Genomic DNA, 24,904 nt, shown 5'->3' with positions numbered 1-24,904 from the left:
AGACATCCGAGTGAAACCTCTTTTATTAAGGTAAAACGAAGGTATCGGAGCTAGTATATGAAGTGATGATTATGATGTTATATGAAATGATATATGAGATAAATGATATATGATTGTTATATGAAATATGTATATGAAGATGAATTATGTACACTGTAGAAGTGCTATTATATGAAGAAAAATGAATTATATGAGTTGTAGTACCAGACAAGAAGAAAAGAAAGGAAAAAAGAGAATTTTATTAAAATATGTGGGAAAAATGAGAGAAGAGACATAAAATTTGTAAGAAATGTCAAAATAAACAAGCAGAATTAAGAATAATATACTAATCAAATAAGTAGCTAATCATTGAATTGTGGTTAAGAATTAAAGTTGTAAATTTTTTTTTCTCTAAAGTAACGTAAACTATAAATAACTTATTTTTAAATGTAGATAATGAATTCAGGTTAAATTTTCGCGGAAAATGGAAGTATTTGAATTAAGGATAGACAATATCTTACAATAGTGTTAGTAGATAGTAAGCAAAGGGACACAAAAAGTGAAATTTTTAGACATTCAGCAACAGAGATTAAATCTTTATTATAGCTACAAAAGAGTTATTAGAAGTTTAGAGAAATATTAGAAATGTTTAGAGAGATTACATTTTTATTATAGGTAACATTATTTTAAAGTTAGTAAGGAGTATATAAATAAAGCAAAAGAAGACTAAAATATGAATTATTAATAAAGTAAAGGTTACATTTTTATTAACTGATTCGAGTAATATTAGCTTAGCTTAGGACTTTTAGCTAGATACGAGATTTTTATAATTATTTAGGTAGATTAGAGTATTCCCCCGCTTATATGAGATGCTTATAGGCACTAAAAGACTATATTAAAAATCCCGATAGGTTTAGTCACTGTTTTTATGTGGACACTGTTTTGTGAATGGAGAAAAGACTAAAAAGCAAGACGGAACAGAAAGTGAATTAGTGATAATAATAAACAATTTTTAGGATTAAAAAAAAACTCTGAAACGTACCATGTTACGGTTAGTTAGCATAGTTAGGGAATTTAATTTTTGAAAATAGTATTAGGTAACCATAAACATTTTGTAAAAGGGAAAGAGGAATATACCGTCAGATATTCTTCTTCTCTTCTTAGGACTTTCTTTTTTTAAAACGGCGGAGATGTGGTATATTATGAACCCTCTGTATAAATCATAATTTAAATATGATGTTATTAACCTTTAGGGTATTGAACATACATAAAAACAATAGCTTATAGTTTGTATCACATGTTTATTACGAGTGAACTTGAACTATATTTGTTATGGTTCAGATAGGTATAAAAACACGCTGAGCAATCAGTATGGATATAGATATACAAATAATTATTAGAAGTTAGTATGTAGTAAGGCGAGGCGCTATGAATCATTAATGTTATTGTTTAGATATTGGATACCAGTAAATAAAATATAATGTATAGTAAGACGTGTTTAGTCTTTTTAATTAATTAGAACCAGAAGGCATTAACAACACACTATTTAATACAATAGTGTATGACCTCATTTTTCAAGAAACAACTGATAACCATGTGCGAATTTTACCAATTAAAGATAATACTTAATAGAAACAGAGGGAATATGTAACAAACTCTTGCGTAGGTGTAACTTGATAAAAATACATTAGTAAGTGATTAATTTTGTGGACCACTGTGCAAAATTTAGCAGAAATTTGGTGGTTCAAATTTCAATCCAGTGTGCAGAAAGTTGAGTAACACGCTTTTATCGTTCGGGCGGTGTGCCTTACTATTTTCACACAGATGTTGTCATCTATTGACGACTTCTCACTTCCAGTTTCGGTGTACCTCAGTCTGTGAACAGTCAACATGTTTTCGAAAAAGCGTTAAGTACTCTGGGTTGAAGTACTTTAGTATAATTAAAAGTTTAAATTAAAATAGGATATTTAGTACAGTATTATTATTATTACAATAACGAATTTTGTCTCTCTCTCTCTCTCTCTCTCTCTCTCTCTCTCTCTCTCTCTCTCTCTCTCTCTCTTTGTATAACGACCTCTCCGTATAACGATGAAAATTCCCGGTCCCTTGCATATCGTTATAGAGAGAGAGAGAGGACTGTAGTATATCGATGATATATTTTGCACTTTACATTAATATTACTTTAGACTAAAAGAATTGCACATTTGTAGGTTATTCTACAGGGGCCTTCTTTATCCATGAAATGCCCGAAGTTAATCTGATCCATTCTCTCAGTATATCGGAACAGAAGATCAGTTCAATTTCCTTGAATAATACAGGAGATTGGATAGCATTGGGATGCAGTGGTTTAGGCCAGTTACTAGTATGGGAATGGCAAAGTAAGTTACTCAATATTTGATTATTTGTAGCTAAATTCTTATATTTTAGGTGAAACCTACGTAATGAAGCAACAAGGTCACTCGAACAATATGTCTTGCGTGACTTACTCCACTGATGGCCAATTGTTAGCTACAGGTGGTGAAGACGGTAAAATTAAGTTGTGGAACATCCATTCTGGATTTTGCTTTGTCACATTCAGTGAACATTCTAATGCTGTTACGTGTGTGGCTTTTAGTGGAAATAAGAAATTTTTGGTCTCATCATCTTTGGATAGTACAGTTAGAGCTTTTGATATTATCAGGTAAGGTGCATTTTGAAAAGGTGCTTTTCCTAGATTAGAAACCTTAAGTTAAGATTAAGGATTAATAGTCATAGATGTTTACTCTTTATAAAATCCATTATCAAGTATGAAACAATATAATTTACTGACAGAGCAGACTTCGATTCCTATAACTCTTTGGAAAACTTTCTGGCTTTCCAGTAATTCATGTCTAACATTGCCAAGGGTCTTTTGGTAACGGATAAAGTAAATAAACAGCACTATATTATAATTATCGTGTAATTTGGTATTATTTTGTTTTGCAGATATCGAAACTTTAGAACATTCACTTCAACCAGACCAGTACAGTTTGCCTGTGTAGCAGTTGATAGTAGCGGAGAATTTGTAGCAGCAGGAGGACAGGACGTCTTTGAGATATATCTGTGGTCAGTTAAAACCGGTAGATTATTGGAAATATTGGCAGGACATGAAGGACCAGTTGTAAGTATCTGTCTAATCCATATATAATCTGGGCAGATTATAGGAGAATGGGCCATTTTTGGGAAAAGTTATTTACCAGCAATTTTATTACTGGAATCGAATCTTATGATTGTATATATTAATAATATAGGTATGCAAAGTCCGCAAATAGTGTGCTTCTTTTTTTTATAAACAAAATGGCTCCCGAAAATCGTGATTTTTTCAATTTTTGCTTTGTAACTCCAAAGATTTTAACTTTACACCAAAAACACCCAAATACAAATTCACCGTAATTAAATTCTGTCAAGAGACGTGTTTTTCCAGATTTACTTCGACGAAAATTTTTTCCAACAAAATCTTTAATTTTCAACTAAAATTTTAGATAAGTAATTGTTTATCAATAATTAAATAACTTGATAATGCAAAAAAGCTCTTTTCGTATAAATTATAATCCCAGAAGCCGATGGAAATTCAATGAACAGTTTGGCAACAATTGAATTGTTAATTAAAAATTTACGATCGCCATAATAACCAGAATAACTATTATACATAAGAATACCTATGATTTTTGTATAAAAAGACACTGTACCTATCTAATGTACTTTACAGAATTGAAATTGGACTATTTAAGCGGCCTCAGGAATATTTTAAAATTATAAACAATTTTTTGGCTTATAGACAAATAGAATGTCTCGAGAAATATTAAATTAAATTAAATAATGAAAACGGTATTGGAAAAAAAGCGACAGGACGCATCTTTTAAAAGAAAAAACGTTTAATTGTGAATAGTGGTTCCTGAGATAAAACCGGTCAAAGTTGACCGGCATTTACGGCAAAGATATAAATAATAGGATCATAATTTTCAAACCATCACCTTTTATTTTTGTCCTCTTTCTCCACACCAGTTTTCATATCTTTAAAATACTCATAACATTATTATAATAAAAACTATCGAGATTACGAGTAAAAATTGCCAAAAATAGCAAAATTCCAATAAAAAATTCGGTGTACGTTAAAAAATGAATTTTCTCGGCTTCCCATGGAGCAATTTTCTTCATTCTTTTTTTGTTCCCAAGTAACTCGAGTAGAGCCATCTAACTAACGCATTATTAAATGTCAAACTTGCTTTTGTTTTGTTATAATAGATTAGGGTTTATCTATCTTTAAGAAAATTAGTGTTTATCTCCGACAGTTCACAAATGTTCAAAGACTGTTGTATGATATATACAGATGCATCAAAAAATATTGAAGGTGTGGGGTGTGCCTATTGGGATAGCAGTAATAAAATTAGCAAAATGTTCAAACTAAATTCTATTATGAGTATATACACAGCTGAGTTAATAGCGATAATGGAAATACTAAAATATTTATCTAATATAAATCATTCAAAGTTTATAATTTATAGTGACAGTAAAAGTTCTCTAAGTAAAATTGGTGCTGTAAATGCTAAATCAAAAGTGAACTACATTGAATTATATATAATAAATAAAATTAAAGAACTTCAGCAACAAGGAAAGTCTGTTAAGTTAGCATGGGTTAAAAGCCACTGTGGAATAACTGGAAATGAAATGGTAGATGAATTGGCTAAAAACGCGGGAAAAAAAATATAAATAAAAAAAGAAAAAAAAATAAAAGAAAAAAAATAAAAAAAAATATAAAAAAATATATAAAAAATATATAAAAAAATAATAGAAAAAAAGAATGTGTGTGTACTTTGTACGCACGTAAGAAGTTATACTTCTATTATATGATTTAAACGAAATTAATATACTTTTTATTTATATTTTGTTTAAATATTAAACTAATTTATACTTACTACTTCTCAAACATGTTTATTAGAACAGTGCCAAAAATTAAAATAATAAAAGAATAAAACACACACAAACACATTAAACAAGCCACAAATGATGTCTGAACATTAATTGTCGAAAATTTTTTTAACTAAATACGTATTTTCTGAAAATACAATTATATAATAAATATACTTACAATCATAAAATGTATTAAAAAAAACAAAAAAGAAAGTTTCTATTGGGACTCGAACCAGCGCTGATAAGAGCGGTTGGTATTGGAATTCATTCGCCTTCTCCGCTTAGCCACGGACACTATGTGTCATTATTTACGAAGATCGACTAACTAAACGGATTAAACTTGTGATATTTTGATATTTTGAAAATTGATCAAATTATTTTAATTTTGAATTGAAATGATTTAGAATTGAAAAAATACAACAAAACATAGAGTAAAAAAACAATATATTAGGTGAATATTGATAGAAATTTTGATGGTAATCAAATTATATAAATAAAAGTATTACATACTATGTATTTTGGCAGATCAAATAGGTAGATTTATACCCATGATACATTAACAATTATTACGTACCTGTTGCTTTTAAAAACTATTTAAAAGTCACTACAATATTATAAACTTTTTTGTTTCTGTCCTCACAACAATAAAACTAATATATTATACATTTGTTTACCTTTACCTTTACCTCCAAACCACAGCTGCCATATCGGATAATTTTTGACATGCCATTTGAACATCCAATCAGAACAAAGCTATAATGCGCATGCGTCAGGCTGATAGGTTTTAACATATAAAAAAATCACCCTCTATCGCCGGTAAAGAAGTATAACTTCAAAAATATATAATAAAAAAAAATGAATGTCGAACTTGGACAGTCCATAGTAAAAAGCTTTCGAATGAAGTAGAGGGCTAAAGAAGAAAAGAAGAATGTTGCAGTTTTTGCTGTGAAACTCTGAGAACATCATTTAGAAAAAATAAATAAAAAAAATATATAATATAAAAAATTATTAAAAAAAATACAAAATTAATTATTTATTAGTAGAATTGTTTATTAGAGATTAATATTAGTATTAGTTTTAGGATAAGATACGAAAAAATGACTAATAAAATAAAAAATAGTAAAATTGGCGAATGGATTTAGTGTCCGCAGTCATATAAACCCAAATAAACAACAATAGATTAGGGACAAAAGAGTACAAAAATAAAAAGGTAATGGTTCGAAAATTATGATCCTATTGTTTATATCTTTGCCGTAAATGCCGGTCAACTTTGACCGGTTGTATCTCAGGAACCACTCATCAAAATTAAACGTTGTTTCTTTTAAAAGAAGCGTACTGCCGCTTTTTTCCAATACCGTTTTCATGATTTAATTTAATTTAATATTTCTCGAGATATTCTCCTTTGTTTATAAGTCAAAAAATTGTTTATAATTTTAAAATATCACTTCTATTTGTTTCACTATATACATAAAAAATTTTAAAACACGGACAGAAATAATTTTATTCTGTAAGTGTTTTCCACCCTATATAAATAACTTGATTTATTCACTTTTTTGTTCAACTTTTTTGATAAATATATCAAAATATTTTTGCAAGTCCCATTACTTTTGTACACATTGTATGTGGATATTTCTTTTTAGTCGAGTTTAGTCTTCAGTCCGACCCTCACAAGCACCGTGTTGGTGTCTGTCTCGTGGGACAAAACTATGAAAATATGGGACGCCATCGAGAAAGGCTCTGCTCACGAAACCATCGAATTGACAGCAGATGGAATATGTACTGCTTTCAAGCCAGACGGCCAAGAAGTAGCGGTGGCCACACTAAATGGACAGATAACAGTTTTCAATGTCAAGACTTCCACACAAGTTTCTTTAATTGAAGGACGTAATGATTTGGGCAGCGGAATAGCAGAGACTGATTTAGTGACTGCAAAACAAACGTTAAAAGCCAAGTGAGTGATTTTTAATTTGCTGTGATTATACTAGGAATAGTTATAAATGCCATGAATTAATTTGACGTAAAATTAAGTAATAAGGTAAACTATAGTACGTCTCACCTTGACTTTACAGTATAAGGAACCTAGGGAGCGTTCAAGTATTACGTAACGCGATTTTTGAAGATTTTTACCCCCCCCCCCCCCCACGTAACGCACTCTTATGGAAGTTTAACTATTGCGTAACGCAGTTTTTGAAGATTTTTGACCCCCCCCCCCCCAACCTGCGTTACCTAATACTTGAACGGTCCCCTAGGCAATGCAGTCCTTATGAGAGTTTTTAGCGCGTTGAAGCCGATTTTATCAAAAAGAATTTGTAATCGAACATTAGAGAGATTAAATTAAAACTGTTTTAGGCAATCTACAGTTTTAGGATTCATATGCGTAATAACTATAGTATATCAAATAAACTAAACGCATATGAACCCAAAAATTGTAGATTGCCTTTCTAAAACAGTTTTAATTTAATTTCTCTAATGTTCGATTACAAATTCTTTTTGATAAAATCCAATGTTCCCTATACTGTAAAGTTAAGGTGAGACGGACTATAGAAGTCAAACAATTAGGAATGCACGTCATAGATTTAATGACATCATAACCCACCGGCGAACAAATTTTTCCTCATATATTAGTTTTTTCGCTACCGTCAAGTTTGACAGGACAGCGCTGTTGCCAAATAAAAAACACATATACTGAATTCGCTCTACCGAGATTCACTTTGACACATTCGGAATAGGAAACATACAACACAAAAATTCCTACCTCACACTATTAACTGCTAAAATCAACTTAATCTTTCATTAAAAAAAGAAGACTTATTAGAAATAGTGGGAGTGTCTAATAATCTCATAAAATTTTGTGGAGTTTATTTCTACAAAATATTTTTATTTTGTACAATAAATAATTTTCTCATTTGTTATCAATACATTATAATGGTGTAAATAAATAATTATTGATTGGCGTAAGGTTTATGTTATTTTTATGTCTGTTTACTATTAATAATATTGGCTATGAGCAGATGCGTTGGTTATGTAGTAATTTCTAGTCAATTCTGACAACTGAACTTCCCAAAAAAGAAATTACTAACGTCAGTGTCAAAGTGAATCTCGATAGAGCGAATTCAGTATATTTATTAACCAAAGCTGCTACAGCCTACACTGTTTCTCTTTGTCTTTAAGAGTGTGAAACAAAGACCTAAATAAGGTTATATAAGATGTTTTTTTGCTTATTTTTCTTCTTCTTCTTTTATGGCCTTTGTGAGCTGTGCCCAATGTAGCCAGCAACATTTCTTAAAATTAACGCCTAATTAAACCTACCATACAACAAGACCAATCAAGGATAGGGCAGGGAAAGTGAAGTTGGTGAAAAAATAAACTGTTGTTAAAATATAAACTAATTAAATAAAATATAATTTGAAAATAATAATTTGACATTATATCGCCGCCGCCTACGAAAAGTATAACTCCGAAAAATGCCGTTAAGAGTAGAACTTTCAATGAACGCCGCGAAAAATATTATTTTCGATTATATGATTGTGAAAATTACAATCCCTAATAAAGTGTTAACGAAAAAATTTATTTTTTGATGAGTATCGGCAAAAAACATCTTTTCTGTTTGTGGGTCCACGAAAATTATAATTAGTAAAAAGTTCTCAGAAATAATTGTTTTCGTCGGCAGAAACAGAAACAGAAAAGGAAATAATTGTTTTCGTCGGCATCTATTATGAACTAAATCTTTTCATTATAAATATTTTGGGAGTTATAATCTTCGCAGACACGCATAAAAAAATTGTAATCGCCAATACTTATCAAAGAGTTATTATTTTCACTGGAAATGTATTAGGCATCACATTAATCATAGGTACCAGCGATATAACCTCCAATATTATGACAGCCGTCAGTTACCATTTATCATCTGGCCAAATATAATAATGACGTCATCTATATACGTCACTACTTCTAGCCAATAAAATGCTCGCCGTAATAGGGTTGTAATAGGGCTTTTCATTCACAGTCATTTGTTTCGAGCTTCTGTCATGTGTCACATAAAATTAATTTATCTACGTCGTACGTTATTGGTATGTACCAATGATGCAAACCAAAGAGGTATGACGTAGATATATTAATATTAAGTGACACATGACAGAAGCTCGAAACAAATGACAATCGATGAAAAGCCCTATAGGAATGGCATGTCAAAAAAATCTGATTATTCCCTATATATTTTCTCAAATTTAGAATATGGCAACAAGGGGAAAATTACGTGCATTCCTTATTTTTTGACTTCTAGTTTAGATTTGCAGTGGCAGCCATAGTCTTTTGAGTTAAATAATATTCAGTTTAGACGTGTTTGGAGGTATTTACATAAATATCTTTTTTGATGTCTTTTTCTTAGGTGTTCTTCTTCTTCTTCAAGTGCCTTGTCCATTGCGAACGTTGGCTATTAACATGGCAATTCTGATCTTGCTTACGGCACTTCTGAATATTACGATCGACGTGAGCCCGAACCACTTTCTTAGATTTTGGAGCCACGAGTATCTTCTCCTGCCTGGTCCCCGCTTACTGTCTATTTTCCCCTGGATAATCAATTGCAGTAGACGGTATTTATCGTGTCTCAATATGTGGCCTAGATATTCAAGTTTTCTTTGTTTAATCGTGCTCACGATTTCTTTCTCTTCTCCTATTTTGTGGATTATCTCTATGTTGGTGACATGTTCGGTCCAGGATATACAAACAATGCATGTATACCCGCATTTCGAATGCTTCTAGGTTTTTCATGAGCATCTCTGTCAGTGTCCAGGCCTCCACACCATATACTAAGATCGAAAAAATGTAGCATTTAACTAGAACTAGACGTAGTTTCAAGGGAAGAGACAAATCCTTGCTCATGAGGAGCTTTTTCATATTGTTAAATGTTGCTCTAGCTCGTTCCATTCTCGCCTTAATTTCCGTGGCCTGTTCCCATTTTGCATTCTTCTATTTTTGTTCTATTTTTAGATACTTGATTGTGGTCAAATCTTTGTGTTTTTCTTGATTCTAATATAGTCTCATCTTGATGTATAATGATTATACTTACCATGTTATTTTTTGCATCTCACAGGTCTTTCACGAGTTTGTGCTGGTCTGCAGATGGAGAATCCTTGATAGCTGGCGGACAATCTAAGAATGTTTGTATCTATAGTGTCTCGGAAGGACTGATCGTAAAAAAATTCGAAATCACACAGAATAGGTCATTAGATGCAGTTGATGTAAGTATTCTCCTTTTCATGAACATTTTTCAGTGCGTCACAAATTATAGAAAAAAAGGTAAGTCCGTGATAATACACATTTATGACATTTATTCTAACGTGACATTTTTGTTAAATCTGACAGTTGTCAAATTTTATTTTCAATTTGGAATAAAACCAAATCAATTGTGTCTATTGCATTTATAAAATGGTATTTTCTTTCATTTGTATAGTCTTATAAATTGTACAGATTATATTGATAATATTATTATTTTATTTAATAAATAATTCTTTTTTGATTATGGCGCCATCTATCGACAACTAGAATAATCACCGAACTAGAATAATTACCAAAGTATTCAAAGACGTGCCTTTTTTTCTGTCACATACAATTTAATGCGTTAGAGAGAAATCGAAAAACTGTGACGCACTGAAAGATGATCATGAGAAAAAGAATACCTACATCGATTCACTATAAAATAACTATGTATCTCACGTAATTTCATTTAAAAATACTCGTTTTTTAGGACTTCATAAATAGAAGAAAACTAACAGAATTCGACAACATAGCCTTAGTAGAAGAAAGAGAAGAAAGGGAAGGAGGAAACGTCAGCTTAAAACTCCCCGGTGTTCGTAAAGGCGACATGGCTGCCAGAAGTATTAAACCAGAAGTACGAGTATTCTCTCTGCAGTTCTCCCCAACTGGTCAAACTTGGGCAGCTGCCACAACGGAGGGGTTGTTATTGTATGCTTTAAATAATTCCTATGTATTCGATCCTTGGGATTTACAAATAGGTATCACACCAGAGGCTATAAGGGAAGCTATCAAAGAAGAGGAATATGGAAGTGGTAAATTCATGATTTTCATAACTAAATCCAAATCAAAAATCGTTACTTGTCATATTTCATTTTTTGTTACATTTATCATTCAGCAAAGACTAGGATTAATTATTGCAATCTATATTTTATTTGATCGCAGCACTAATGACGTCATTGTTTAAGTTGGCTATCTTAAGAACTGTCGTCTATCACCATTTATGTTGTTATTTCATATATAGGGTGTTTCATTGGGAAAGTAACATACGTTAACCGTAGAAAGAGGACACTTAGGCGGTCTCAAAAATACCATACTTAATGGGTCTTACTTCATTAATAACAAAGATACTGGGTGTTTTATCTATTTTGCCATTTTATTATTTGGTTCATAACTTTTTAACCACACTGTATATTTATTTTATATTTTGCACGCAAATATTATTTAAGATGTAGAATCAAGTCATTTATTTAAAATTGTAAATAATCCAGGGCCGGATTAAAGAATATTGGAAAAATGTTCAGACGGAAAAACAACACATTAATTTTTTTTAAATAGATTCTGCATTTAAAAAGAGGATGAAAAACTAAATTTAGTGGTATACTTTGAATTTTCGGCAAAATGATTTTTCTGGTTAAATTTTGAATTTGAATTCTGAAATTATGCCAATTGTGAGAGCTCTAAGTAGAATAAAATTGAAATACGACTTACACCTTGTTAAACACACTGTATATTTATTTTATGTTTAACACCAAATGTTATTTAAGGTGCCCAATCAATTAATTTATTTACAATTATAAAAAATTCAGGGCCGGATTAAAAAATATTGGAAAAAATGTTCCAACCCAAAAAACACCGTCTACATTATTTTTTTTTAAATAGATTTTGTATTTAAAAAGAGGATGAAAAACTAAATTTACTGGTTTACTTTTTCGGCAAAATGATTTTTCTGGTAAAATTTTGAATTTGAATTCTGAAAATATGTGAATTGCGAGAGTTCGAAGTAAAAAAAATTAAAATGTGAGTTCATTTTAATTAATACCATTATAGTCTAAGAGCTGGGAGCGGATTTTGTGCGTGATAAGTAATATGGAAAAACTATACGGGGATATGTTGAATTAGTTGTGTACATGACTTTCACCAACGGCCGGAAAACCAGAGTTGGGGCCGAGGGTAGTTATAAGGGGTCAAAGTCGCGGTTTTTATTATTTTTTTATGACGCTCATGATCGAGATAGTTCACCAAAATTTGGGAATAAGTAGGTCATGACGTACCTAAGTAAAATCTCTAGGGGCTCAACGCTGCGTGGCCGACAAAGGGATGGGGGTAGGGGTGAATATAAAAAATATAAGGGGTTTTTTGCGACATTCGTGATTGAGATAGTGCACCAAAATTTGGGAATAAGTAGGTCATGACGTAACTCAGTAAAATCTCCAGGAGTGGAACGCTGCGTGGCCGACAAAGGGGTGGGGCAGGGGTGAATATAAAAAAATGTAAGGAGTTTTTTGCGACGTTCGTGATTGAGATAGTGCACCAAAATTTGGGAATAAGTAGACCATGACATAACTAAGTAATATCCCCAGAGGCGGAAACCAGAGTGGCGGACGAGGGTAGTTTAAGGGGTAAAAGTCGCGGTTTTTATTATTTTTTTTTTTGGCGCTCATGATGGAGATAGTGCACCAAAATTTGGGAGTAAGTAGGTTATGACGTAACTAAGTAAAATCTTCAGGGGCGGAACGCTGCTTGGGGTACAAAGGGGTGGTAGGCAGGGGTGAGTATAAAAATATATGGGGTTTTTTTTGCCGTCCGTGATCGAGATAGTGCACCAAAATTTTAGAATAAGTAGATCATGACATTACTAAGTAAAATCTCCAGCGGCGGAACGCTGCGCTGGGGACAAATGTTGTGCCGGGTCAAAAAAAAATAATACACACTGCGATTTTGACCCCTTAAAACTACCCTCATCCCCAACTCTGGTTTCCGGCTCTGGGGATTTTAATTAGCTAAGTCATGGTCTACTTATTCCCAAATTTTGGTGCACTATCTCAATCTAGCACGTCGCAGAAAACCCCGTATATTTTTTATATTCACACCTACCCCCAACCCTTTATCGGCCACGCAGTGTTCCACCCCTGGAGATTGTACTTAGTTACCTAATGACCTACTTATTCCCAAATTTTGGTGCACTATCTCGATCATGAGCGTCACAAAAAAAAATAATAAAAACGGCGATTTTGACCCCTTATAACTACCCTCATGCCCAACTCTGGTTTCCGGTTCTGAGGATTTTACTTAGTTATGCCATGGTCTACTTATTCCCAAATTTTGGTGCACTCAATCACGAACGTCGCAAAAAAAAAACCCTTATATTTTTTGTATTCACCCCTGCCCCACCCCTTTGTCGGCCACGCAGCGTGCCACCCTTGGAGATTTTACTTAGTTACGTCATGACCTACTTATTCCCAAATTTTGGTGCACTCTCTCGATCATGAGCGTCACAAAAAAAAAATAATAAAAACGTCGAATTTGACCTCTTATAACTACCCTCATCCCCAACTCTTTTTTCCGGCTCTGGGGATTTTACTTAGTAATGTCATGATCTACTTATTCTCAAATTTTGGTCCACTATCTCGATCACGAACGTCGCAAAAAACCCTTTATATTTTTTATATTCACCCCTACCCCCACCCCTTTGTCGGCCACGCAGCGTTCCGCCCCTAGATATTTTACTTAGTTACGTCATGACCTACTTATTCCCAAATTTTGGTGCACTATCTCGATCATGAGCGTCATAAAAAAAATAATAAAATCCGCGACTTTGACCCCTTATAACTACCCTCGGCTCCAACTCTGGTTTCCGGTCGTTGGTGAAAGTCATGTACACAACTAATTCAACATATCCCCGTATAGTTTTTCCATATTACTTATCACGCACAAAATCCGCTTCTATCTCTCCGACTATTATTTAATCTAAATTGGTAAAATGTTAACATTTTAGTATTTTTTATTATGGCGACAAATAGTTTATAACAAATATTTACCTTTAATAATTAATGAATAAATAATAAAGAGCCCACAAAAAATACATAACTTTAATCAACGAACAATCTTAATGCTGAAAAATAACTTTTGTATATCTAAAATCCAAAGTTTATAACGAGAAAATAAATAGTAGAGAAGAACTTCTTGACCGGATTCGAGACGCCTTCCAAGAAATTAAGAATAACCCTGACGAGATTGGGAAGTCAGTCAGACAAATAACAAAAAGAGCAAGACTTTGTCTTCAACAAGGTGGTGGTCATTTTGAACAATTACTATCTATAGTTTTAATAATTAATTTTTTTGAAAAATTTTACTGATTTTTTTTTTAATTTTTAAGGTTGTTGCGTAATTAAAGTTATGTATTTTTTGTCTCTTTATTATTTTTATTATCTTTATTATTTACTCTTATGAAAAACACTGAAATGTTAACATTTTACCAATTTAGATTAAATAATGGTATTAATTAAAATTAAGTCACATTTTAATTTTTTTATTTCGAACTCTCGCAATTCACATATTTTCAGAATTCAAATTCAAAATTTTACCAGAAAAATCATTTTGCCGAAAATTCAAAGTATACCAGTAAATTTAGTTTTTCATCCTCTTTTTAAATACAAAATCTATTAAAAAAAATAATGTACAGGGTGTTTTTTGGGTTGGAACATTTTTCCAATATGTTTTAATCCGGCCGTGGATTTTTAAAATTTTAAATAAATTAATTGATTGGGCACCTTAAATAATATTTGGTGTTAAATATAAAATAAATATACATTGTGTTTAACAAGTTGTAAGTCGCATTTCAATTTTTTCTACTTAGAGCTCGCAATTCGCATAATTTCAAAATTCAAATTCAAATTTTTACAAGAAAAATCATTTTGCTGAAAATTCAAAGTATACCGCTAAATTTAGTTTTTCATCCTCTTTTCAAATGCAAAATCTATTTTAAAAAAATTTAATGTACAGGGTGTTGTTTTTGGGTCGGAATATTTTTTTAATATTTTTTATTCCAGACCTGGATTTTTTTCAATTGTAAATAAATTAGTTGATTGTCCACCTTAAAGAATGTTTGCGTGCCAAATATAAAATAAATATACAGTGTGGTTAAAAAGTTATGAACCAAATAAGAAAATGGCAAAATAGATAAAACACCCTGTATCTTTATTATTAATGAAGTAAGACCCATTAAGTATGGTATTTTTAGACCGCCTACGTGTCCTCTTTCTACAGTTAACGTATGTTACTTTCCCAATGGAACACCCTGTATATACCCTGTTTTTAAACTAGAAGGAGTAAACTCAAAAGACAGATTCTCATCCAATAATGTCACTACAAAAATCACCAAATACATCTTCTTTTTTGGTTGATAATGTCGGCCTTCGACGGTAATCCATAAATATTATATTATAATAATACGTCGCTAAATAATTCTAAAAACAACTGTTTTTATATAAAAATTTAAAAATTAAAAGAATAATGCAGAAATCCCAAAAAATTCCTGATTTAACTTAATTAACCTATGAAACGCCAATAGTGTCAAAATTTCATAAGAGACATTAATACAAAGACACTAATACATTAAAGACATTAATACAAAGAGTTTTGCGTTTAAAGTAGTTTGAAAATAAGCTCTTAAATTTTACTCTTATAAAAACGAGACATATTTTTTGTTGTAGCATTAGTGATGTCCTTAAAATTGAATGAGATCAATTTAGTACAAGAAGTTATTGAAACAATTCCAGTCAAAGATGGTAAGTGTAATATTTTTCCGTAAAGTGGCAAATAGTCATTAATTTGATTACTTTTAGTGGAACTTCTGGTCGCGGATCTGAAGGAAAACTGCATACAGAAGTTACTTATTGTCATAGCCACTTACTTAGAAAGTTCGAGACATTTAGAGTACTACCTTTGTTGGGTACAGCACATTTTAACGATACATGGACCAAAAATCAACTCCCAGAAAATCTTACCAACATTATTGACTTTAGAGAAGAGCTTGGTCCGAAAAAATGAACAGATTTCTAAAATGTAAGTAAATATTCCGTTAGTAGATAATTTTATTGTCTTCTTTCAGAGGTATCCAAATTTTATAATTTGTTGATCATTACCAAAAATATCAAACAAATCTAAGGTTTGGATATGTTAGAAAAACGGTTTATAAAGGGCACAAACAATTTCGATGGATAAAAAATATCATCTTGACTACACTAGGTTTTTCCATAGTTTGAAAGGCTATTTTGCCATAGAAGCTTATCCGCTGGGAACGTTAACTCTGATTATACAGAGTGTCCCCGAAAATAGTGCGTTCCTTAAAGGTATAGGTAGAAGGAACAATGTAGAGCAAAAAAGTCTTACATTTTTTTCTAAATTCATCCGCTTGACCAAAAAACGAAAATACATTTTGATATGCAAATTGAAGGCTGGCAACAACGCGTAATTCAAAAATCTAAAGATTAAAAAAGTAGGTTTGTAGGTCAGTTGCATCTGGTAGGTAAAATAATGTAAATATCAACCAAACCCATATCCATTATTTTGCAGGTAGTTGTCAACAACCCCAAAAATCACACCTCAAAGTAAATAAACAAGGGGTTATTAGGTTAAATTTCCACAGTCACAGCAAGTTCTTCTAGGCTACGTTGCCATGTCATTCAAATTTATGAAAATAAAAATTCACTTATATGGAGGAGAACAATGTAATTTTTTTCTTGGAAACTTTTTTCTTAACTTCAGAAAAAAATGTTATAGGACTTTTTTGTTCTAAATTGTGTATCATATCCATACCTTAAAGGAGCACACTATTTTCGGGGACACTCTGTAGACGTGGTACACTCTGACGTCGCGGAGGATGATCTTATATATATGCTTTATGTGTGATTTACAAAAACAAGAGATTATTTAAAATTTTACTGTTAATTCTGTGCTAATGTATTAATATATTAATAGAAATTTGCTATAAATACTTTAAATGGTAGAAAATGTCTGATATAATACATAAATATAGTTTAGATATAGAAAAATACGAAGTGATTTTAAGGCCAGCCGAAGTGTGACGTCACGACTGTCATATTGTTATTTCAAACATAGGTTGAAAATCCAGAATTTACCAAATCTCAGCCCTTTTTAAGGCTTTAAAGTTCAAATTTTGCTTAATCTGCTGCTTTTTCTGCTTAATTTTAGTGTTTTGAAGAGAATACCACCATAATTCGATCTTAAATTTCTATGAAATAAAGTTTTTTAGTGATGTTCACCAAGCAAAGGTTAGGAACTTTTGTGAACCATTGTATTTTGAATAATAAAAATGGTAATGTGCGTTGCCCCGGATTGTAAACACCATAGTGAAAGAGAGATATGTAGATTTTTTGTGTTTCCTTTCCTTCCTGTGCTTTCCTTGTCTTTAATCTGTTTATGGTCGCCAATATTTCGCTGTATGAGGGAGGCTCTGATTGTTCTTCATTTCTATTTTCTGTTTGTTCTTCATTTTCTGCATTTTCAGCATCGTCTTTCTTTTTGAACAATTCTCTATAGTGTGTTTCCTATTCCTTTTTCCAATATTTGCCGGTATCGTTTTCTTATTCTGTGCTTTTATGTGTTTATATAGTCTTGCATTATCGTTACTATTAGCTTTGAGTTCCAGCAGTAAGTCTTCAATCCGTTTCTTTTTTTTAATTCTGCAACATTTGTCTGACTCTTTCTTCTTCTCTTTATAGTGTAGGAGATCTTCTTGTTTACCTGTACCAACCACCTGTGTCTTGCTTTGTCCTTTTCTTTACTAGCTTTCTCGCATTCTTCATCGTACCAATCCTTTCTTGTATTGTCTTCCATTAGTCCTATCGTCTCCTCTGCTGTTGTTAAGATACTATCTTTTATGTCTTCTCATGTTTCATCTATGTTCGATGGGTTCAGGACTAGTAGTTTTTCTTCCAATTTAGTGCAGAATTTTCTGTTTGCATTATCTGTATTTAGTTTTGACCGATTCCACCTCTTTCTTTTCTTCCTGTCGTTTTTATCTTTTATGCCCGATTTCACCAAGGATACCTAAACAGTTGCCTTATTAAGTAATTCTTATCGATAGGAACTTCTTAAGTCAATACTTAGGAACAATTGCATTTCACAACTAAAAGAAGTGCTTATCTAGGAAATGCTTTCCTAGGTGTTACCTAGGGTACGTTTGAACTATTTTTGATAAATAAAAAGAAGAATAAGATGACATTTCCTTACTTTTTCGATTATTTGTCATTATTGTTAGTTTGCCAATTTGGTTTTGTTCAGTTTTGTACTGTTATAGTTATCTTATTTAGTAGTTAGATATTTGTGCATTAAGTTTGTATATAATAAATATAGTCTTGTATGTTATTTGTATATGTACAGTGAAATGGAGGAAAATAAAAGAGTTGTAAATTTCACATATGACGAAAAATTAAGTTAGTTGAATTGTCATTAATGAAATAATTTTAAAATAAATAATATATTAAAAATTGCTTTTTATTATTAATTTTTTTATGACACACTTTTAGTTATATCATGAATGGGTTTTTGAAACACAACACTAGTTTGTTAGGTAGTAGGTAGACTACATAATTTTGTTAACAGACCTGTAAAAAACTCCAAAGGATTTTCTATATTTTCCAACACATATTAAATTAATAATATAAAAGAAAATACAAAATTACAACTAATAATATACCTAATATTACAGAATAACAGAAAAATTAAGGTAAGAAGCAAATTATTGACAAACGTCACAAGTACATTAGTCAAAATTGTAAAAATATAACCCGACTGTCAACGATAAGTAATACCTAAAGTTTAGGGAGATCGAAATCCGTATCCTAACGTAAGGTAATGCTTAAGCGGTTTAGGCAATTCTTATCGTATGGTGAAATCCGTTTTAGAGTTAGGAAGTACCTAAATCCACTTAGGTAATTCTTAAATATTTAGGTATCTTTGGTGAAATCGGGCATAAGTATCTTCAATTTCATGTCGCCTATCACCAAAATGATCCGAATCAGCATTGGCTTCCCTGTAAGACCTTACATTCTGTACAATTGTTCTCCATTTTTTTGAGATTAGGATGTGGTCTATTTGGTTTCCGTCTGTTGTTCCAGGTATTAGCCACGTTACTTTGTGCTATTTTTTGTGCTTGAATTTGGCGCTAATAATAAAAGTATTGGTTGCTGCTGCTAGATTATATATTCTCCTGCCATTGTTATTCGTATTTTGATGGATCGTTTCTTTCCTGCTATTTCTCTGTTCGTGTCTTCTTTCCCTATCATTGCGTTGAAGCCTCCTAACAGGATTAGTATGTCGTTCTTTGGTATTTTTTCGTACAATTCTTCAAGTTTCTCATAGAATTCATTCTTTTCTTCTTCGGGAGCATTCTCTGTAGGGGTATATATATTAACAAATGTTAAATTTGCTTTTTTATTTTTCATTCTTATATATGATATTCTTCCATCAACCGCTTTAAAGTTAATAATCTTGTCTCTTACGCTATTACTAACTAGAAAGGCGGTTCCATTGCGACCCTGTTTGCTTTCTCCTGCGTAGTACATTGTGTAGTTTCTTCTAGCAATCATCCCTTCTCCTGCCCACCCTATTTCTTGTTTCACTAGTAATCCCATCTTGCATTTTGTCATTTCTTTTGCCAACTCTTCCATTTTGCCTGGTCTTAGAAGTGTTTTGATATTCCACGTTCCTATTCTTATTTTTCTGTTTTTGTTTTTATTTTATTTTTTTTTTTTTTGTTTTTGCGTCTTTTTTTACAAAACATTTTCATGTCCGTATTCATTGCTAACTCCGTTATACTGTCGCCGTCTTTTGTTACATTTCTGTTAGTTTTTTGACGCCATTTTCATCAATTTTCCTCTTGGATCTATATTATCAGATAGGGGAGATCTGTCGTTTATTGTCCTAGCGTCACCCTTCTTCTCTTCAGGTTTCTTCCAGTAATTTAGATCCATGCCTTCTAGTTGCTACAGTGAGAACAGTTCACCATTTATCCATAATTTGTTGTATTTTAATGCGGCTGTGTGTCCTTCCTGGCGTACCATTTTCATGTGCTGGAGAAGATGCTTCCTTTCTTGTAGTATTTTTTTCGAGAAGTCCTCATTGATATATATTTTAGTTCCTCTTAGGTTTTTAGCAGCCTTCAGAATTTCCATTCTCGTAGCTTCCTTTTTCATTTCTAATATGATGGGTCTGGGTACATTTTGGGGATCACCTTGTCTGCCTATTCTTCTCATCTCTACCAGTTTTTCATCTAGGTTTGTTTGTACGCCGATTTTTTCCATTATCCCCTTTGGGCCCTTTATCTTATTTATCGTCTCTTGTTCGCTTTCTGTTTGGTTTTCTTCGACCCCCTGTATTACTATGTTTTTTCTTCTAGCTTGTCTTTCCAGTATTTCGATTCTAACTTCTTGTTCCGTAATTTTAGTTCTCATTGCTTTGTTATCTGCTTTCAACTGCTCGTTTGCTTTATTTAATTTATCCAGGTCTACTTGCATTTTATCTATTTTGCTTTCGATTCTTACATTTCTGTCATCCATTTTCTCTAATTTTTCTAATATCTGCTCCATTGTACCGCGGTAAGGGTGTCCGCCCAATCCACTTGTTGGAGCTTCAACTCTTCTCAGCACTTTGGAGTTTTACTCAGATATGGATTTTCGTAATAATGATTCGGCTTTACTGCAGAAATTTTTCAATAGCCGCCAGCGTCGCTTTTCTTTCAGACAGCACTTCAGCTCTAAGCCCCGGCGCAAATTGATCCTAAGCCAGACACAACCTGCGTCGGCGGACTGCGTAGACCGTTCTGCGCATCCTACTATCAGTTCATGCGTTCGCAGGTCGAGCTTGGGAAGGCCTGTCGTCAACGTACAGTTTTCTGGGCCTTGGGACGGGTGACTCACCGCCAGATGTATATTTTTACGTGTTTTTGATTGCGAGATGGAAATATCTGAAATGAATAAGCGGCGATATATTTTACACTATCTTGAATGAATAACATTTTATTGCTCTGTTTTGTATCAATCAGCACTACTCTACCAGTTTTCATTTATTCGTTTTAATATTGTATTGCAATAGTAGGGAATATAATATACCTGATTAAAACAGTGAATTTTTTACATGTTAATTATTTTTAATTTCTTGTGAAGTATCTAGTTAGTGTGGCTTTAGCCAATAAATCAAAGTTATGCGTTTACAAGAGCATATTATTTGAAAAATAAGGAGTACCATAATGTGTCATAATTATAATCTCCTTTATACAGATCAAAAAATTATTTAGTGTGTATTTCTAAATCCACACAATCATTGGAAAATGATTCATGGTAAAAAATATCTATTAATGACACTGTTATCGACAAAGTCGATCAATTTTAAACTTATCATATATTTATTAGACTTTTGTTTATCGTTAAAAATTAAATGATGGTTGTGAATTGTATTTTTTGTGTTATTTAATATTTTAGCAAAAACATAATCAGCAAAAATCTTATTTAAAACATGCGAACCGTTTTTGCAATCACAATCAATGCAGTGTTTAACTTATGCTTGTTATTATAAAGGTATGTAGAAATATAATACTCAGTGTAAGATATCTTTTTATGCACCCGCTTATGATCAAATTCGATGTTTTCGAAAGTCATACCGCTACGACTACTAGGGACGTGTAAGATATTTTTAAAACGTTACTAGTTACATGTACGGAACTACCGTTTTTTAGTTGCCTACTCAATTCAGTACAAGGATCAGATACATTAGTATTTTGTAATCAGTATTTGTACTCAGTACCACTGAGAACCGGTATCAATAGTAACCGTTACACGTTTGCACTTATTTTGCCCGGCACGCTAGAAAAATAACTGCACATGTCACCCGTCCCACCGGCGCAGGTTGTGACTCGCTTAGGTTCAATATGCTCCGGGGCTTATCGGGATGTTTTTGTCTGCTGTTTATTAATTGTTTAAAGAGGTTATTGCGCTTTTTGCAATGCTTACTTATTAATATCTGCTGAATTTTGACGAAATATTTTTATCGGAAGAACTGTTGTCTGTCTAAATTCCACTGTAGTTTATTTGTATTAGTTTATTTTTCACTTGGCTACACTAAATTTATATTTTAATGGAGCGTATTCCGACAGTATCGTTCGGATTCAAGTCTCGATGCCAATTTTTGCCTTTGGTTTACATAGAATAGTCATTAGTAGACCGTCATGATCTGAATGCAGTCTGGTATTCTCCTACAATGATTTGCTCTGTCAAGCGACTCCATCTCCTCTTTATGATTCACATAAACACCTTATAGGTCACCTAGAGTAAGGATATGCCTGTCGTTTTTGTAGCTGAGATTGTCTCCCTTCTTGTGGATTGGGCATATAACTGCTTTTTTCAGTCTCCTGGAATTTCTTCTGTGTTCTAGACGTTTTTAGGTTATGAAATATATCTATCAGTATGTGTCCTCAAATTTTGATAATTTCAGCTGGTATGTTGTCTATACTTGGGGCTTTATTATTCTTCAGTGTTTTAATAGCATCTATTATTTTCTGTCTTGTGGGTGGGTAGGTTAACTTATTACTCTGGTTCTGATCATCTGCTAGCTCCAGACTCAACAACTATTAAGAACTAATGTTTCTAATAAAAGGCCTTGTCTTTTAAGCTTTTGTATTCGACAAGTAGATGGCGTTAATGACTTGTGTCACATTGTATTTATCTGTTATTGCAAAAACATTGGCGATTTTTTTTTCGCGAAATTACCTTCATATAACTCGCGAATCCCTAGGGGTTCCTAGAAACACTACTTTAGAGAATCAAAGAATATTGTTGCTGAGCAGTATACAACAATTTCTGTTTGTCAACAGTCTTGAATGAAATGAGAAAGTACAACAAAAATCGCAACATTATTCTGCGATCTCAAAAATCTCTTTTCTGAGGTTTTCCCAATATTTCTGTTGCAGTTTATGTAATATTAGTTAAAATAATTGCTCTTTCTATACCCGGTCATTATTTTAATAAAAATATACATTTTTTTGATTTTTTATATACATATGTGGTTATCGTTTGTTTCAGTTGTGATTATAACAAGTACACCATGCAATACGTGGCCAATTTGGGCGAGAGCATCGACAAGAAGAACAATGAATTAAAAATGGAAGTAGAGAGTGAAGAAGAGGAAGAGGAAAGTGATTCTGATGTAGAGGAAATGGTTGATTCCGATATAGACTAGAAAATATAGTAATTAAGAAAATAAACTATTTTAATAATACTTGTTGTATTTGTTCTCTTCTGTACAATAAATTTTTGTTCATTTAAAGAGGGAAATACAAGATAAAATGAGCCTAAAAGATCAGACAATTTAGAATTAGGAGGAAAAGGAAAAAATATGGTAGCAAGGACAAAAAACGCAGATTCACTGTGATTGATGTGAGAAAAAAGCTGCATAAAGGCACACTCGATCTTAGATGATGAAGGTGTGCGAAGAATCCACGAGAGGAATAATCTACAGTCCGTATAATATAGATACCGTTGCACGTCATCATCTACTTCAGAGATCTAAGTTGACATTGTTGCCCAATTACAAAAAATTCCTGATTTCATTTTAAATCAAATATATAATTATTGCGGAAGTGGATTATACAACATAACAAATTAAAATTCAATGTAAATAAATAAAAACAGAAATAGAAAACAAGAATTAAGTTATAATCTTACGTTAAAGTAAATAAAAACAATGAAGTAAAAAACAGTACTCTCAATCATTTATTGTAACTTCCGACGACCGGTTTCGCTCTCTAAAATATGCAGAGCATCTTCAGGTCAACGGTTACAAGTCACTAAATGATTTGGTTACAAGGAGCTACTTCTTGATTATTCATTAACATGATATCTTGCTTAAGTTATGCTAACGGGATATGGTGGAATAGACGGAGAATGTTGCAAATGTTAACAAGTTTTATGGAAATTGGAAATTCTTGAGGGTGATGAGATAGTTGGTGAAAGACAACCAACAAATCTGTGCCTGTTATTTTTTGTTTGTGAAGTAGACTAAAGTGAATGTCATATATACAATTTTAATATGTGATGGTTTTAAAGATTTTTATTTACATTTATTAAAAGAATTCTATTTATTAATGTATATCGTAGTGTTAGGCTGACAACGTTTGGATCAAAACGGGTTGATATCTAGTATATATGTTAGCTGTGGACGTGCAGCTGTAACCCAAGTTGTTAAGGTCAATACTCCTTGATGTTCTAAGAAGTATTGACCGTAACAATTTGGGTTGCAGCTGCACGTCCACAGCTAACATACATACTAGACATCAACCCGTTTTGATCCAAACGTTGTCAGCCTTACACTAACACATACATTAATAAATAGAATTCTTTTAATAAATATAAATAAAAATCTTCTAATAAATAGAAATAAAAATCTTTAAAACCATCACATATTAAAATTGTATATATGACATTCACTTTAGTCTAGTTCACAAACAAAGAATAACAGGCACATATTTGTTAGTTGTATTTCACCAACTATCTCATCACCCTCAAGAATTTCCATAAAACTTGTTAACCTTTGCAACATTCTCCGTCTATTCCACCATATCCCGTTAGCATAACTTAAGCAAGATATCATGTTAATGAATAACTAAGAAGTAGCTCCTTGTAACCGAATCATTTAGTGACTTGTAACCGTTGACCTGAAGATGCTCTGCATACTTTAGAGAGCGAAACCGGTCGTCGGAAGTTACAATAAATGATTGAGAGTACGTCTGTTTTTTACTTCATTCAAAATGAACTCTCATATGCAACCCATTCAACATTTAAATAAAAACAAAAAATTCAATAAAACAAATACTTATAGTAAAGAATAAAAACAAATCTGAAGTGTCAACACCGCAAATGTCAAATAAATGTTACCAATTTATGCC

General features: G+C 32.1%; 1 protein-coding gene across 1 annotated transcript in view; it reads left to right on the top strand.

Annotated features, from left to right (window-relative positions):
- Positions 1–23,238, top strand: part of LOC114347909 (periodic tryptophan protein 2 homolog) — a 34,521-nt gene extending 11,283 nt beyond the window's left edge. Inside the window, exons 7-15 of the mRNA XM_028298564.2 lie at positions 2,190–2,357; positions 2,407–2,659; positions 2,944–3,118; positions 6,549–6,859; positions 10,001–10,148; positions 10,655–10,976; positions 15,657–15,731; positions 15,789–16,008; positions 23,043–23,238. Coding sequence (XP_028154365.2) covers positions 2,190–2,357; positions 2,407–2,659; positions 2,944–3,118; positions 6,549–6,859; positions 10,001–10,148; positions 10,655–10,976; positions 15,657–15,731; positions 15,789–16,008; positions 23,043–23,199 — 1,829 coding nt within the window. The 3' untranslated portion in view covers positions 23,200–23,238. The remainder of the gene's footprint in view (positions 1–2,189; positions 2,358–2,406; positions 2,660–2,943; positions 3,119–6,548; positions 6,860–10,000; positions 10,149–10,654; positions 10,977–15,656; positions 15,732–15,788; positions 16,009–23,042) is intronic.
- The last annotated feature ends 1,666 nt before the right edge of the window (positions 23,239–24,904 follow it).

Source organism: Diabrotica virgifera, chromosome 1 (genome assembly GCF_917563875.1).
Source record: "Diabrotica virgifera virgifera chromosome 1, PGI_DIABVI_V3a".
In the NCBI taxonomy this organism is placed as follows: Eukaryota; Metazoa; Arthropoda; class Insecta; order Coleoptera; family Chrysomelidae; genus Diabrotica; species Diabrotica virgifera.
The sequence above is the reverse complement of the archived record's forward strand: the minus strand, read 5'-3'. Positions and strand labels throughout refer to the sequence as shown.